The sequence below is a fragment of the Microcaecilia unicolor genome, chromosome 9 (genome assembly GCF_901765095.1).
Source record: "Microcaecilia unicolor chromosome 9, aMicUni1.1, whole genome shotgun sequence".
Lineage (NCBI taxonomy): Eukaryota > Metazoa > Chordata > Amphibia > Gymnophiona > Siphonopidae > Microcaecilia > Microcaecilia unicolor.
In genome coordinates this window covers 59,804,174-59,822,113 of record NC_044039.1, presented here as the reverse complement: position 1 = coordinate 59,822,113, position 17,940 = coordinate 59,804,174, and the positions used below count along the sequence as shown (strand labels likewise).

Genomic DNA, 17,940 nt, shown 5'->3' with positions numbered 1-17,940 from the left:
TTTCTTAAAATGTATAGTGTCAGACCCCTGAAGCAGATGTTTGTTCCGTCGAAACATGGCCCCATGTCAGATTAAACACTTGAGTGGTGCTGAATAAAGTTGCTTTTATTGACCTCTGGCTGTGAAGATTTCTTGGTCTACCCCCACTTCTTTGATTTCTTTTTACCTTTGGGTTTGCTTTGGTTTCAAAGTCCACCACATAAAGACTGGCTAGATCTTGCGTCATACTGGTGCCCATCGCCATCCCTTTAACTTGTTGATAATTTCCCCTTGAAAGCCAAAAATATTTTTTAAGTGCAATTGTTGCGAGGGTTACAATGAATCGATTCAGTATCCGTCTTGCTGTTGCCTTGTCCTGAGGTTTTTTTCTACAATTGCTAGTGCCTCAGGTTGCAGAATGTTAGTGTATAGTGCTTTAATATCATGAGAATGGGGCTCATGCTACATCTAAGAAGGGGTCATGGTTTTGATATACTACCTTTCTGTAGTACAACCAAAGTAGTTTACATATATTATATGCAAAGTACTAGAATGAGAGAGGTGCATGTGGCTATACATGTGCTAACAGATACTGGTGACGTGACTTCCTACTGTGAGGTGGAAACAGCAGAGTCCATGTATTAGTCTGGACCTGAGCATCATGCAGTAGTGACTAATTGGCATACAAACTGGGAAACACTGATCTCTTCCACAGGTAGCATCATCAGTCTCTAAAGTATTAAATTACAAAATACAACTGGGATCATTTAGAGGACTACCAATACATAAATTCGAACAGCTGCTGTTATTACTTGTAACACAGGCCTAGGGACATCATAAAATGTTCTCTTAAACATTCAGTTGTTCTGGTCATACATAGAACAGTACTTTTTCTTAGTAATTGTTTTAAATCCCTATTTTTCCCATTGGATTTAGCTCCCAAGAATTGCTAGATTGACAAAACTAGAAACCAAAATTCTTCCGTTTATCTATAGAATAGGTATAGCAGAGAAAGCGATAGTGCAAGCATTCACACACTACCCTGCCATCGTGGTGCACTGCTGTTTTGGAGGAGCCATAATAAAGGCCAGAGGTAATTCAGTCTCCATACCCATATGATCTTTGGCCTCGTTGCTGAGATTGCTAATCAGGATGTCAACTTTGATTGCTATTTTTACACAAGGTGGATACCTGAATTCAAGGACTTAGACCATTTTATACAAGCCCACCAATTTGCTTTCCAGATAGTAATGATTTTCAGCCATTGTCCTCCTAAGCTGGATATGAACCAACCACTCAGTGCCACGGATTCTGAATCCTTGTAACATCTACATTAGGTAATATTACTACTAAGAGGACTGCAGTATTTCCACTACATCAAACCATGCAAACTGTACAATAAAAACATAGTTCAGACCTCTTTGTGGTCCTCTACAATGGTGAGTATTGTGTCAATAGTGTGCAGAATGCCCAAGGCCATCACCGTTTTGTCCTCTACCTCATCATACTCTTCACTCTGAAGAACTTTTCCAAATATTTCGGCCTGAAAAACAAATCACATCTTCAGCTTCATGGCAAGTGTTTTTCAAATTGCATTTGCATATAAACATATTCAACAAGAGAAAACAGCCAGTTAGAAAGAGCTTGTATGTCTAATATCATTAGAAATCAGCATAAAGTCCTGATACTGTCCTGTTGCACATCTGGAAAGTATTATAGAAAAAAAAAATTTTGAACAAAATTTTTTGATGTGTAAAAAGGACCTCAGCGGCGGTGGTTCATTTATCAAGCGGTAGAAACACTCTTAGCTCACTTAACTCGCATTTGCCTCTTCATAGGTCCAATTGCTTATCAATTTTACACTCTAACACTCACTGGTGAAAGTAGGATCCAAGTTGGGGCACGCTTGTCTGGCACTGTATCTATCATCTGGAATTGGCTGGGTGTTTGACAGCAGTATACCAGTAAACCACCAGCAGAGGAGTGGATTTAACTATTTGCACAGCAGCATAGATAAGTTCCTGCTGCTTTTTTGTGGACTTTTGAGTAATACTATAATACAAATGTATATATTCACTGATTAAGAAAGTATTTGTTGAATCCTGAGTTATATGTACTATCTAGTGTTACTTGAAGCAGAGGATACCTTAATACATCAAGTCAAGTGGTGCGTTTTTGTATTGTAAGCATCAATGTTTCTTATACATACTAAATAATTAACTTTGTTCTCAAGAAAGATCAGTAAATAAGCAATTTTTTAATTTCCAGTTAACTCACACTTTCAGTAGCAACTCAAGGTGAGTTACATTCAGGTACACTAGGTATTCCCTGTCCCCAGAGGGCTTACAATCTAATTTTGTACCAGAGGCACAAAGATCACAAGGTGCAACAGTAGGATTTCAACCGGGCTTCCCTGGGTGCTCTAACCACTAGGCTACAGTTCCACTCCACAATATTAGGCTTGTTAGATCTAGCTAGCATTTTTGGTTGTCAAAGTTTGAAAGTAGCATCTCTGTGTAGCTAAACTATTAGTACTGCATTGACCTTGATAACTTATTACAAGAAAACAATCTCTAAAAAGATAGTGTGAGAAATGTGATGGGATGCCGTTTGTAAGAAACGGCCAACAGAAAAATATACTGTATGCTGGTATGTTCTAAAGAGCGGTGAGTGAAATCACTGAGACAATGTCTGTTAGTTATATAATATGAAAAATGCATATTGATGACTGATTTGATAAGGGTACTGTAATCCGTTGGGTTGGTCATGAGCCCTTGGGCCCTGGCCGAGGCCAGCAGGGCGCCGACCCAGGCCAAGGGGAGACCGACCCACCACCGCACACCCCAGCTACACAATACCCCCTCTAAGCTACCCCTCCTCACAGTCCCTCAGGAAGAAGGGAAATAGGCATACATGCGGGCCTCGCGGCCGAACCGGAACCCACGCACACAGAGCCACTCGTGCGAGCCTCACGGCTGAACTGGAACCCAATCACACACAGGGAGGGGTGAAAGAACCCAGAGGGCCCCAAGATGCCAGACACGCGCTGAACACCAGCAATAGGGCAGAGGGGGAAACAAAGGACCAGAGCGGGCCACGCCCACGCAGGGGACTAGCGCAGGACAGGGGAACTAACACAGCAACCCCCCCCCCCCACCAGGGTAGGAGCCCCAGGCAGAAGCCAGAGGAACCAGACACAAAAGGAAGGCAGAAAGCCTTTGCCTCAAACCCACTGTAGACAGAGGCACACAGAACACAAAGGGTTAAGCTTGTAGAGCCAGCAGAGAGAGAGTGCCATAAATCAACAAACAATCAGAGAGAACGCTTCCCCTCCCGAGAGGGAGTGGGGCCCATCCAACAAACACACTGGCAGAGGCAGGAATACAATACACACAGTACACAAAGGGTTAAACTCACTGAGCCAGCAGGCCGGGACACTGGGAAGAGAAATCCTTAAAACAAACAAAGGAGAAGCTCTCACTCAGCCCAGAGCCCCAATGCCCAGCCCCCACTAAACAAACGAGCAGCTGACCCTGATTACAGAGCTACGCACACACACACACACAGAAGCAGCTAACCCAGAGGGAAGGAAAAGAATACTCTAAATCCCTGATGGCGAACCTATGACACGCGTGTCAGTACTGACACGCTTAGCCATTTTCGGTGACACGCGGCCGCATGTGGCCGCATACAGAGAAGCAGCGGCGTTCCCCGGGGTGGATCGCCGATGCGCCCCCCCCAGGTGCAGCGCGACCTTCCCCCCCCCCCGGCGAAATCACCCCCCCCGTGCATGTTTACCCGCTGGGGGGGTGCCGTGTGCGCTCCTATTGGCTCCCTCCGAGTCCTCCGCTTGTTCCCTCCCTGCTGCTCCCTCTGCCCCGGCTCCTGCACGGCCGTTAGGGGATCTTTGACCTCACTTCCGGCCGGCGGAGCAGAGAGCAGCGGAATGCCGTGGGGGACGCATCTCTGGGGGCCCTGTGATCGCCATTACCACATAACCACAGCAACCATCATCCAATCTACTGTTCTGGGGTGTCGTGGATTTCTAATTGACCATCATTACTGAGATAGGTGAGGGGGAGGCTGGGAGAGGTGAGGGCATGTGCTATGGGTGCCGTTTCCCGCCATTAGAAATAGCGGCAGCCATCTTAATTTACATAAGGTGGTCAGTTAGGCTAGTTAACCCCTAACTGCCTGCAGGGCTAACAGGCTATCTATAATTCTATCTTCTGTCACTGCCCCCCTGATGGAGAACCCAAAAAATAAAAAACCAAGGTTAAGTAAAGGAAGTGGTAGTAGCAGTAGCCGACCTTTTCAAGAGACTTGGACCGAGATGTATGGCATTATAGAAAAAAATGGCAGATCATTTTGCGTTCTATGTACTGAAACGGTAGTAAGCAGAACGTGGAATATAAATAGACATTTTGAGGGGTCACGTGATGCAGTGAGCGGCAGAAGACGTGCTCTACTCTAGCTGCTCAAAGCCTCGTTCAAAAAGCAACTTAACTGGCGATCCCCGCCCTTGAAAATCTCCCCAACTGCGCAAAACAGCTTTCTTAATATATGGACAAGTATATTACGAGATCTCTGATGGCTCAAACGGCGAAAAGTGGAAAGAAAAAGGAAGACAAAACAAAAGCTGTCGAATCCAACATGGCGCCGGTTTCGCCGGCACATTTTCCTTCCAGCCAGAATGGTGAGACGCTCATACCGGAGCTTACGGAGGCAGTTGTGCGGGCATTAGCCCCACAATTTGATCAGTTATCGACACAAATAGCAGGCATAACGGCGGTGACCTCGGAACTCTCGCGGCGCACGGGCGAGCTGGAAGCCCGGGTGGCAGAGGTGGAGGAGGGGCACCAGGAAAGTTCGGGTGAACTAGAACGATTGTCCCGCCTGATACAAGATTATACAGAGAGAATCGAGGACTTGGAGAATAGATCAAGACGAGACAACCTCCGCTTTGTGGGCTTTGCGGAATCCTTATCAGAAGCCAATTTGAAAACTACTCTTGAAACTTGGTTGCAAGCGAACTTTCCCGAAGCAGGAGAGGGGAGGCAAATACGTCTTGAGCGGGCCCACCGCGTGGGACCTAGACCAGCAAGAGAACAGCGCCCGAGGGTGATCATAGCAAAGTTTCACGACTATTCACAAAAAGCAGCCGTTTTGCGGGCATATAAAGGATGCAGAGACTCCACTAAGTATGATGGCGCAGTCATCCGTGTTTTCCAGGATTACTCCGCGGCCTTGTCAATGCAGCGGCGGGCGTTTTCGACAGTTTGCACGAGTCTGGTGGAGAAGAAACACAGATTTATGTTACAATACCCAGCGACTTTAAAAATCATGGATAATGGAGTCTGGAAAGCCTTTAATAAACCAGAAGTAGCCGTGGAATGGCTGAATAAGCAGGTAGCAGGGCCAGCAGACTGATTAAAACAGCTTTACTGAGAGATCATCATGAAAGGCTGGAGGTGATTAAAACACCTGTTGGATTACAATTATCGAGATTGCCAGGTTGGCTGTTTGGAATTTTGTTGATCACTTGGTTTGTGGGTTCGAGTGGCCCAGTTGTGCAGAAGAATGGACGCAAGATGTAAAACTGGCGGCACCCAGATGCCGGAGAGCCAATTCTAAGACTGGAACGATGATAAGTGAACTAGAGTCATTTGGCTCGCAAGTGCTCTAAGCTTTATGAGAGATGTATAACCCGGTTGTTTGGGGGTTTGGAGAGGGTGGAGGGAAGTTCAGAAATTTGTTGATATTTAAAAATGACGGAGAACGAGGCTTTGTTGGCACCTATTGACCCCTCACCGGACGCGGCTAATTTGGGTTGCGTCTGGTGACGTAGGCCCAGGTGCGACTAAATGGGGAATAGAGTAGGGAAGAGGGTAGGTCTAAGGGGGGAGGGTAGGGATGTCATGGGAGAGCAGGGTAGAATTGAGATTAGATTTGCATGGTGGGGGGGGGGGAGGGGGGAAGGGAGAAGCACAAAACTAGACACTGTTTATGTTGGATTATGGAGTCCTGTCGATTGGAGCAAATGTTATCTTTACAGCAAGGACCTGGAAAAGTGCAAAGCTTGGGTGAAACCTGCTGCAATGCTGAGGCGGATAGGAATGGGAAGTTACTGGGAAAGGACTGTAGGCCACCTCTGTTACACAAACTAGGCTGCTGGGTGGGGGCTGGGCACCCGGGAGCTCTAAGAATATGGAAGTTGTCTAATTTATGTTACCAAGTTATTTAAAGGATGGCTAGGCCACCAACCCCCCGATTGATTTCATGGAATGTATCGGGTATCTCCTCCCCAATAAAACGCACAAAGATTTTGACAGCGTTGCAGCGCCACAAAGCTGGAATAGCATGCCTTCAGGAAACTAAATTAACGGACGTTGAGCACCAAAAGCTTAGACAACGTTGGGTGGGAGAATGTTATTTTGCATCTTCGGGCAGCAAAAAAGGAGGGGTGGCAATTCTAATTCATAAAAATATGCAATGCACATCAAAGTTAATTTGTAAAGATAGGGAGGGCAGATATATACTTTTACAGCTAAACATAATGGGACAAGAAGTTTTCCTACTTAATGTTTATGGCCCAAATGTATATGACCATTCCTTTTTCCAACACCTGGTTCGGCTAGGAATCCAATATGGTCATAGCCCATGGATAGTGGCAGGAGACTTTAATCAAGTCATGGATGGGCTCCAAGACCGCTCTGGACCGCAAACAAGCCCAATGTTTGGGAGGGGTAAAGGATTGGGGTATTTGAGTACCGCTTTAGATCTTATAGACCCATGGAGGTTAACCCACCCTACATCTAAAGACTATACGCATTTATCCAGAGCACATAGCTCATGGTCGAGAATAGACTATATATTAATATCCTCAGTCTTGTTTCCTCAAGTACCACGTGCAGAGATAGGAGTAATGGAAATCTCAGATCATGCAATGATTTGGATTGAACTGGAAGTGGGAGCAACTAGTTTACGTCACCAAGTTTGGAGGTTTCCTGGATATCTGGCAGAGGACGCAGACTTCCAGGATTACTTGAAACAAAGATGGTCTTATTTCCTTGACACGAATGGGGGCCATGCGGGGGAAGCTAGATTGTTCTGGGAGACCTCCAAAGCAGTGATTCGTGGGGATATAATCGCTTATATGTGTGCTCGTTCAAAGAGATTGGCAAAGGGAGTGAAACAATTGGAAGTAGCGTATCAAGCAGCGAAACGGGCACACATAGCACGCCCCTCGAAAGAGTCCAGGGAGGTTATGCTGGCCTCTCTGGCAGCCCTTAATACAATGATCCATGAGAGAACAAAGAAACAATTTTTTTATAGATCTTTCTCTTTCCACAAACATGGTAATAAATCTGGGAAATTGTTGGCCCGCCTGAATAAGACCTGGGGGGGAAATAGGTTTATACCAACACTTCGAGATGCAGAGGGTAGACAAATAAACAACTCAGAGGAAGTAGTCAGATTATTGGAACAATATTATGCAAACCTATACAAAGCCCCGGAGGCGCCACTCGGTCCGTCCATAACAGATTACTTGGCAGACTCTGGAATGCCACGTCTGAACCCTGAAGTGCTAGAACAATTAAATATGCCTATCAGGGCCAAGGAGCTGCAAAGAGTAGTGAAATCATTAAAACGTGGGTCAGCTCCGGGTCCGGATGGATTTGGTGCTGAGTACTATCAATTGCTTTTTCCACAAGTGGGTGGCCCGCTTCTTGATTTTTTTTGAGGAATCCATTGAATGTGGGGGATTTAGGCGAGAGTCTAATGAAGCCTTGATAACCCTAATTCCAAAAGAGGGCAAACCACCAGAAAATCCAGGTTCATATAGACCTATATCTCTTATAAATGTTGATTTAAAGATCTTAGCGAAGATCATCTCGGAACGCTTATCCCCTCTAATACCAAAATTAGTGGGAGAGGGTCAAGTGGGGTTTGTGCGGGGTAGACACCCTTGTCACAATGTCAGGAAGGCCTGTTTAGCCATTGCACAGAGCCTTACCAAGAACGAACCGTTGCTGCTAGTTAGCTTAGATGCCGAAAGGCTTTTGACAAGGTGAGATGGGATTACCTTTTTTCTGTCCTTGATTATATTGGCATCCGAGGGTGGATATTTAATGCTATTGTAACGCTATACACTAATCCAAAAGCGTCATTATTGATTAATGGTATGAAATCAAACCCCTTTACAATAGCATGTGGCACGAGACAGGGTTGCCCCCTCTCACCACTCTTATTTTTGTTATACCTTGAACCATTGTTATGCACTATCCAAAGGGACCCAGATGTGCGGGGGATTAACTTACACTCGCGGGAGCTCAAAACTTTAGCTTTTGCAGATGATATATTAGTAACTATAACAAAACCCCAATCCTCTCTCCTGTATTTATTTGGAATTCTGGAGGAGTTTGGCTTCTACTCGGGCCTTACCCTGAATAGGAGTAAGTCTATGGCTCTGCCAGTCCAGACACGGATACGTTCGACCTGGGAGGGGGCATTTCCATTAACATGGGCAGAGGATAAATTGAAATATCTTGGCATATGGCTGACAGTCGATCTGACCACCCTTTATAGCCAAAACATAGAACCCCTTAAACTGAAAACTAGACAGACTTTGCAAACATGGACGACTTTACCCCTATCCTTGATGGGGCGGATAGCCCTCTATAACATGATTCTGGTCCCAAAATGGGTTTATGTATTGCAAGTGCTTCCTTTGTTCCTTAAACATAAGGATGATCAGACGTTGACGAGGGTAATGACCAAATATTTATGGCAGGGGAAGAGACCAAGGTTACCAGTTGCTAAATTATATCTCTCTAGAGCTAAGGGGGGATTGGGACTCTTAAATCTAAAGTTATTCTCTGTGGCAAGTAATATGCGCCACCTCTCTGATTGGTTTCGTGGCACTAGTTTCTTTTCGTGTACTAGTATAGAGACCATGGTGTTCTCCCCCCGACACTTTAGTGCATGGCTACATGCTACGCCAGGGGCAGTAAACACACCCCGGTATTTCACATCAGTGGTGTCTCCATTAAGACAAACCTGGCGTTGGCTGGGCCGTAAATTTGTTTTTTCTACAACTTGCACTCCACTATTGCCGATAAGAGGCAACAACCACTTCCCCCCGGGGAGCTCGGCTAAACTTTTCCTAGAGTGGGAAACACGGGGGATTAGCTATATACATCACTTATACTCAGAAGAGGGTATTTTAAAAACTACTGAAGAATTAGACAGAGAATTTGGGGTACTTAGAAAAGATTTTTTTGCCTCCTTCCAACTAAGACATTATTTACGATCTATTCCACCTGCACATTTGAGTCCCCAAATATGGAGCCGACTGATGTCTCTTTTAGCTTTGGATGCTCAAGGGTCAGTCCCTTTAAAATATTACCATTCGGAACTACGTGAGCAATTAGGTGAGATTGATTACGAACAATTGGCAAGGCAATGGAATAAAGAACTACCAGTGAACGTTAAATCTGATCACTTGAAGGCATGCTTTCTGGATTTACCCAAAATCTCTGAAAGCGTGGCGCTGCAAGAAACGGCCTATAAATTCCTGTCTCGAATGTTTTTTTCTCCACATAGAGCATGGAGGGCGCATGTAGGTCAGGAAGATAGATGTAAGAAGTGTGGTCACTCTCCAGCGGGGCTGGGTCACATGTTCTGGGCTTGTCCCCGAATAGCCAGATTTTGGACGCAAGTGTGTTGTCATGTGTCGGAAATGTGGAGGGTTACATGGCGGAAAAAGCCTCAGCTACTATTCCATAAATTTCACTTGGTACAAAGACCACCTATAGGGTTGCGCCCGTTTCTTAAAAAAACGGTTTTACTGGGTAAGAAGGTTATCTTGCAATTATGGATAACGCCAGACTCACCAACCCTGTCTCAATGGCGAGCGAGAATGATTTTTTTGTGCTCTTTGGAACGAAGAGCGGTGGGCGACCTGGCCTCACCCAGAGGAGAGTCTTTCTGCCAAACATGGGCCCCTTTTTGGGATTCATTAACAGAGGTGGCTAGAAGTAGGATTTTGAATTCTTAAAGGTTGAATGGAGGTGTTTTCCATGGCGTGGTAACAGAGGGAAATGATGTAAGAGAAAAAGTACAAATTAATGAGGTGCTTGTCTAGAATCCTCGAAGCCCTAGAGATTAAGAATTTTAAAAGGAATTGACCTCTGGAAGCTAACCGACATGGCCTGATTTGGCAGCACTGGCAGGTTTTGTAAATCAAACATAAGTTTGTGTGTGATAGCTCCATAAGAGGCTAAGCTAGATAGTGACTCTTTGCCTCCGTATCCATAATTGCTCTTTAGAGACGGGAGGGACGGGAGGGAGGGGGGGAGGGAAGATGGGGGGAAAAGGGGAGATTCAAAGTAAAGAGAAAACTGGCGAAACTGTTGGAGGCTATTAATTGTATGTTTTGTAGTTAATATTCTTAAAATGTATTTTGACTATAGCCCTACAAACTGTACTATTTTGTCTTTTAATAAACACATTTAAACATAAATAGACATTTTGAAACTAATCATTCCCAGCTCTTGAAAAAACGTGAGGATGAAAGGAAGGAATACATTTCCAGGCAGCTACACTTTTATAAGAGCCAATCTAAGTCCATCCTTAAATTTGTAAAAGGTTCTACAAATTTAACATCTGCAAGTTTGAGCATTGCTCACTCCATAGCTCAGCATGGAAAAGCACTCAGTGAGGGAGAATTTATTAAAGAAACTCTCCTAAGATGTGCACCAGTTCTATTTCACGATATGCAGAATAAAGATGCAATTATTAAGAGAATATCTGAGTTACCACTCAGTAGAAATATCATAAAAGACCGAATAATGAGACTGAACACAAATGTACAACATCAATTAAAGAGAGACATAAGTAATTGTAAATATTTTTCGATCTCTCTTGATGAAACTACTGATGTCACATCACATGCTCAGTTGGCCATTATTGGTCGATATTCTGATGGTCTCACAATGAGAGAAGAGTTGATAAAGTTAGTATCAGTGCCAACAAGTACATCAGGAAGCGAAATATGTAAGGTTGTTATACAAACATTCCGTGACTTAAGCATTGATATCTCTAAAGTTGTGTCAGTGACGACAGACGGGGCACCAAACATGGTGGGGAAAAAAGTTGGATTTGTCAAATTGTTTACGGAAGATATTGGACATCCGATTGTGCCTTTTCATTGTATTATCCATCAGGAGGCTTTATGTGCCAAGGCAGGATTCACCGACTTAAACGACTTAATGTCAGTTGTTACAAAAATAGTTAATTTAATAGCTGCTCGCCCCCTTCACAAGCGAGAATTTTCTGCACTTTTACTGGAGGTTGATTCCACCTACAGTGGACTGCTGATGTACAATAATGTAAGATGGCTGAGCCGAGGCAAAGTTCTTGAGCGCTTTGTGGAGTGCTTTGAAGAAATTAAGGTATTTCTTGAGGATAAGGATCTGGGAAACTTTCCTCAGCTCAGTGATGATAAGTGGGTCAACACCCTGATGTTTTTTACAGATCTCTCTGTTCATATTAATGAACTGAACTTAAAGTTACAAGGTTTTGGCAAAAGTATTGACGTTATGTTTGGATACATAAAAGCTTTTGAAAGTAAACTTAAAATTTTCAAGCGAGATGTAGAAACTAAAACTTATAAGTATTTTCCTCGAGTAACAAAGTATTTTGAGAAGGCCAGTGCAGCTATACAAAATGAAATGGAACCCTTGCATATAAAGTACCAGCATGTTTTAGACTCGTTACTTGACCAGTTCAGTGATAGATTTAATCAATTTAGAAGCCTAGAACAGACCATGAAAATAATTAAGTATCCTGATGTAGTAGTCTACAGTAGTTTGGAATTAAATGGTTTCCAATGGATGCAAATTGATGATTTGGAGATGCAACTTGTAGAATTTCAAGACAGCATCTGGGCTCAGGTGTTTGTCGACTTGAGGTCAAAGCTTGAGAATCTGGAAAGGTGCCGCTTGGAGAATCAAGAGAAGTGCCACTACGAACAGGAAATTTGGAGTGCTTGGAACCAATTACCAGACACTTTTAGCACCCTGAAAAATATAGCAATGGCTTTACTCACAATTTTTCCCTCTACGTACTTTTGTGAAACCTTATTCTCAGCGTTAAATAATATCAAAACCAACAAAAGAAACAGATTGACAGATGAAGTTAGTAGCGCTTGCTTGGGCTTGAAGTGTACAAAATACCAACCTTCAATTGAAGATTTAGCCAATGAAATTCAGCAACAAAAAAGTCACTAATAGGCAGATTAGTTAAAGAATTCCCCCTCCCCCTCACTTATCTTAGTTCACGGCACCCCACACAAGTTAAATAATATCAAGACCAACAAAAGAAACCGACTGACAGATGAACAAAGAAGTCACTAAGCAGGTAAGTTAAATAATTAGTTTTTGGTTTATTAAATACAGTTATATATTACAATTATACATTTTTGTTATTTAAACTATAAATATCGCGAAATTATGGTTTTTTTTCTCGAAGTGACACACCACCCGAGTTATGCTCGGTTTTTTGGCGAATTTTGACACACCAAGCTCAAAAGGTTGCCCATCACTGCTCTAAATCAACACAGATCCCTGTCAGAACCTAGAGCACGTTCTGAGGGAAACCTATCAGGCTTTCCTGTTACCACCAAGTAAGTAACGCAAAAGCAGAGAAACTCTTCAGCTGCAGGCTAAAGTACTATCCCCCGACGTCAGCACAACCCCTGGCAGCCAATCAGAAGAGACGTCCCCCCTCCCCCTCAGCCAAACCGGCAGAATCATAACAGGTACATGGGAAGTTCACAAAAAGAAAAATTAACCTGAAGAATGACAGAGCTGAAATTAGATTTTCTTTTGCAATTAATTTTTATTAAATTGAATCAACACAGCAGGGAACAACATGCTTTATTGACATTTCATTAGTACAAAAAACAGAAGAAACCAGTCTTCGCAAGAAAAACAACAAGAAAACAAAACAGCGAAGATGACTAACAGAACCAAAAATAAAAAATCAAAAGCAAGAATATATCGAATTGGTATTTAAAAATATGAATACATAAAAAAGTAAAAAACATAAAAAAGACGACACTTGGTTGTAAAAAATTAAAAAACTTTATTTGCCAAAGGATAGTAGAGAGAAAGGGACTCGACACAGCTGTGTTTTGAACGTACAAGGCCTGCGTCAGGAGTCTATACAAATCAAAACTTATAAATAACATGAAATGAATAAAAGCATAAAGAGACATTCTAAATATTGAAAACATACACCTATTGCAAGAGATGTTATCAAATTGACATAAAACCAAATATAGTGAGCAAATATTGACTAAGATGGCCTATTACATATCAGAAATAGTCATACTTCTAGAAAACTATATGATACTGAAGTAAACTAACAACCATCACAGAGAAGGAAAATGATATATTGTTTATCATAACCCAAACAACCCCTGTCCCCAAATCCAAAGAGCTGAAATGAGATTTAAGAGATGGTTCTATTAGGGCAAGATGGCGACTGAGTAGGAAGTGGGTGAAGCAGCTCCGTCGACTCACCTCTACTTCGTTGATTTGTTTGATTTCTTGCTACATTATTTTTATGCCTAAAAGAAGGGGTAAACAGAGACCTGAGCTGGGTCCGATGGATCGCTTCACCATCCGAGGAAGAATAGTAGGACAAAATGCTTCGCTGCCGGGAGAAGCGGTGAGAGGTGAACCACTCTCCCCGCCTGAAGGGGACACCACTCTGAGTCCTGAAATGCCAGCAACGCTACAAAGAGGATGTCTTGGACCGTTCAGACCTGAAATGGGGAAGGCCGACCCGGGAACAGGGGCAGACGTGAGCAGTGGATTGCCGAGTTCAGTGACGCAGGGACGCACTGCTGTGAGTTCCACAGGAGGTGTAGGAACAGCAACGGTGGAGGCGAGGGCCGTGGAGAGGCCCAAGAAGTAAGCCAGCTACAGTTAAAGTTTTATCGATGGAAAAGCCAGAAATAACTACCTTGGGAAATATATGGGACGCTTTGGTGAGTTTAGAAAATTCCTTTACTCAGAAAATTTCCTCGATGTTGATGGTTACTCAAACACTTCCAGGTAAAGTGGTAGAAATGTAAAAACAAATGCAACAAACTAAGATGTTTGAACAATATTAAGATAGAAACAGATAAGATTAGAGACAGCCAAGCGGCACTAATAAAAGAAAATTTATTACTACAAAGAAAAATAGAAAATCTAGAGAGTCAACAATGAATGAAAACTTTAAGATTTATAAATTTTCTAAAGTACCAGCTGTGGCCCCTTTGTTAACTTTTAAGAGATATCTCTCAGAAGTACTGAAAATTTCACAACAATTATATCCGCCGGTTTCAAGAATCTATTACTTACTACCTTAGAAATCCACAGATCAAGTATTAACAACAAACTCAGAGACACCATTTGAGGAGTTAAATTTAAATCTTTCCCAAACAATAGAAAATGATTTATTGAGTGTACAAGCAGCTACCTTGATAGTGGATTTTGTTCCACAGCCAGATCGGGATTGGATCCTAAAGACATTTTTTTCTCACAGAGAGGAGACTTCTGAACTGTAAAGTTAAGGTGTTTCCAGATATTTACAGACAAACACAGAAAAGGTGTCAGCCCTTTTTGAAACTTCGCACACGAGTCCTCCAATTAGGAGGAATCTTCTGGCTTAATTTTCCTTGTAAATGTGTAGTAAAATTGCATTCTGTTAAATATGTTTTTTATGAAAGTGAACATTTGCAGACCTTCTTGGACTCTAAACAAGACCCGGTCACACCCCCATCGTTAGTAATTCCTGTAGTATCTACTCCGTAAGAGATATAAGCTCGGATGTTATATTCCTACCATTTTCCTTGAATTATTATTTGATGATAAATCTTTGAATTGTGCCTTGCCTTAATTTGTGGACTTAAGGTGTAATTGTCACTTAAAGATATATTTTGTGTAATTATTTGCTTTAAGATGGTGACACTACTCTTTTTGTACAAGAATGTATTTTTCTTGTTAAATATTTTTGAAATTAATAAAAAAAAAGAGAGAGATTTAAGAGATGCTGAATAATTAGATTTCAATGTTAACGTCCTAGAGATCCCTCAGAACTAAAAGAAAAATATATCCAACAGAAATTTAAGTACATCTTCTAAACATGCATCCCCTTGCATCCCCGAGTAAGTGACCAGGAAAGAAGGATGCCTAGATTGGATGCTTCGTTAAGGGTCTGTGCAATTACCTCTGTTTCTGAGTCAATCAGAATGGATTCCCCTTAAATCCAAACTATATGTAGTAGTGGAACCAGTGCCCCTGTACTAGATGGCCACACTCTTTTGAACAGACCTTGCACTGTTTTTTTATGTGTTTAACTTGAAAGAAGTATACTTTTTTCTGTTTGCATTAACTTTTTAATGGTCTCAATTTTGTGACAGATTTTGGTCAAGATGTTTCCATTTAAAAATTATTGATTTAAAAGACTAATAACGTAAAACTTTCATAGAACAAATAGTCCACAAACATTCCTTTCCTTCGGATGCTTTTACAATGCATTGTAATCATTAACCAGTCTTTTAGTATTAAACTTAAATGGCCAATTAAGACAAATAGTTCAGAGTCCATTTTAATACAACAGGTTAAGACTGAGGTGGGTGGTGATGCACATATTCATTTGGCTTTCTGGGCCTTCTGAACAGACTTGGTGACCTTGACAACCCCTTCAGTCTTCTTGTCAACTGATTTGATGACACCAACAGTTACAATCTGTCTCATGTCAAAGACAGCAAAACGAACCAAAAGAGGGTAGTCGGAGAAGCTTTCCATGCACATAGGTTTGCCTGGGATCATATCAAAAATGGCAGTATCACCAGACTTCAGGAACATATTTAATACTCGCATCAATATGTTGGTAAAGGTGGTGAAAAGACATCATCACCTTCCCCATAGCTGACGTCAACATTCATAAAAAAGCCTTCCACTCAATTGCAACATTTAACCCTTGAGGTGCCACCGTGTGTAGAGAATAAATCCATCTTTGTTCATGTCTGAGTATACGCCTCATATCCCCTCTTCTTTCAGTAATCTTCAATTGTTCCAAAACAGTGCAACGGATCTCAGCAAAGGAATGTCATTTATCTAAAAAAAAATGCATCACTAGAGGTTCACATAATTTCTCAGCTTGAACACAATGTCGGTGTTCTATCGTGTTTTCAAAGGTCTAGAAGTTTGTCCTATATAATATAGATTACATGGACATTTCAGTAAATATATCACGTTACTGGAATTGCAAATTGTACTGGCACGCAAAGGATAAATCCTATGTGTGTCAATGAACTGCCTAGACTCCATCATCACCGAACATACCAAGCATGTTCCACAAGCCGCATGTTGTCCTTTATTCATCATTCCTATGTTCCTATTGTTCCAAACTTCCACAGTACATAGAAGATCATTTAAATTATTGTTCCTTTGATCAGAAAACATCACGTAGTTGTTGAAAACAAGGATGAATCTGTAGAACAGGTAGATGTCTTTTCACCACCTTTACCAACATATTAATGCGAGTATTAAATTTAGTGACAAACGTTAACACATCTTTCCCTGCTGGTCAGCTGTTATTCGGAGCAAGTAACAGCTCTCTGTGGTTATACAGAGCCCGTTTACCCGCCTTCTTGACCACAGAAGCGGGATATCCTCTCCCAATAAATTTCTCCAATAGCACTGGTAATTGTTGTTTAAACTCAGAAGTAGAGGAACAAATCCTGCGATAACGCAGGAATTGTGAAAAAGGTATGCTAGACTTGCAATAGAAAGGATGCATGCTCATAAATCGCAACAGTGTGTTCTTATCTGTGTTTCCAATACCCCCTGTTTCAAGGTGATCCAGCTGTCCAAAAAAGCAATGCCTGAAGTACAACTCTGCACATCAAACTTAATAGTGTTATGGCACTCATTCATGTAATTCAAAAAAAGTTCCAAATCTTCTTGGGTGCCCATCCACAACATAAAAATGTATCTCCACTACAGACGACATCTTTGAAAAAATTGGAAGAGTATATCCATTTGGTCTCAAACCAAGCCATGTATAAATTTGCAATAGTTGGAGAAAATGCAGCTCCCATCGACACGCCCGTCTTTTGAATATAATAACAATGGTTGTATGTAAAAATGTTTTGGGAAAGAGCCACCTTAGTGAGAGCTAATATAAACTCCCCCGGAACTAAATGAGGTCTATCTCTTTGTTCTAACAAAGTAGCCAGCATATCTAAGGCTTCACTTTGTGGTACACAGGTATACAAGGAACGCACATCCAATGTGACCATGGTAATGGACCCGTCACCTCCTCTGTATAAGGAGCCAATAACCTCAAAAAATGGGCACTATCTTGTATATATGATTTAACATGCAACAAACTAGGTTGCAACAGTTTGTCAATATATTTGGCTGTACCCTCCAACAGAGTTCCCCTAGTTAATACTATTGGGCGACCGGAGGGAGCTTGAAGATTTTTGTGGATTTTAAGCAATGTGTAGAAAACAGGTACTTTAAAGAAATGATAATTCAAAAAAGAATTTTCAGATTTGGTGAGAAAACCCAATCTTTTGCCTTCCTGTATTATCTACACAATCACTGAGTATATTTCATCAGAAGGGTCCCTGTCCACTTGAATGTAGGCGGTACTATCCAATAAATGACACTTAATTTCCGCCATATAGAATAATTGAAATCACCCATTAGTATATTGTTGCCCAATTGCCAACTTTACCCATTTCTGTAAATATTTCTTCATCTGTCTGTTCGCTCTGTCCTGTTGGACAGTAGTACAGCCCTACCAGTATACTCCTTCCCTTCATACCTGGAATTCCTATCCACAAGGATTCCACTCTGTTATCTGTTTCATGTAGAATGTTTACTTTGT

The 17,940-nt window shown here is 42.0% G+C and overlaps 1 protein-coding gene across 1 annotated transcript in view; it reads right to left on the bottom strand.

Annotated features, from left to right (window-relative positions):
* The window catches only part of IPO8 (importin 8), an 882,901-nt gene that overhangs the window by 330,190 nt on the left and 534,771 nt on the right, over positions 1-17,940 (bottom strand). The window contains 1 exon segment of the mRNA XM_030214557.1: positions 1,397-1,522. Within this exon segment, the coding sequence (XP_030070417.1) occupies positions 1,397-1,522 (126 nt within the window).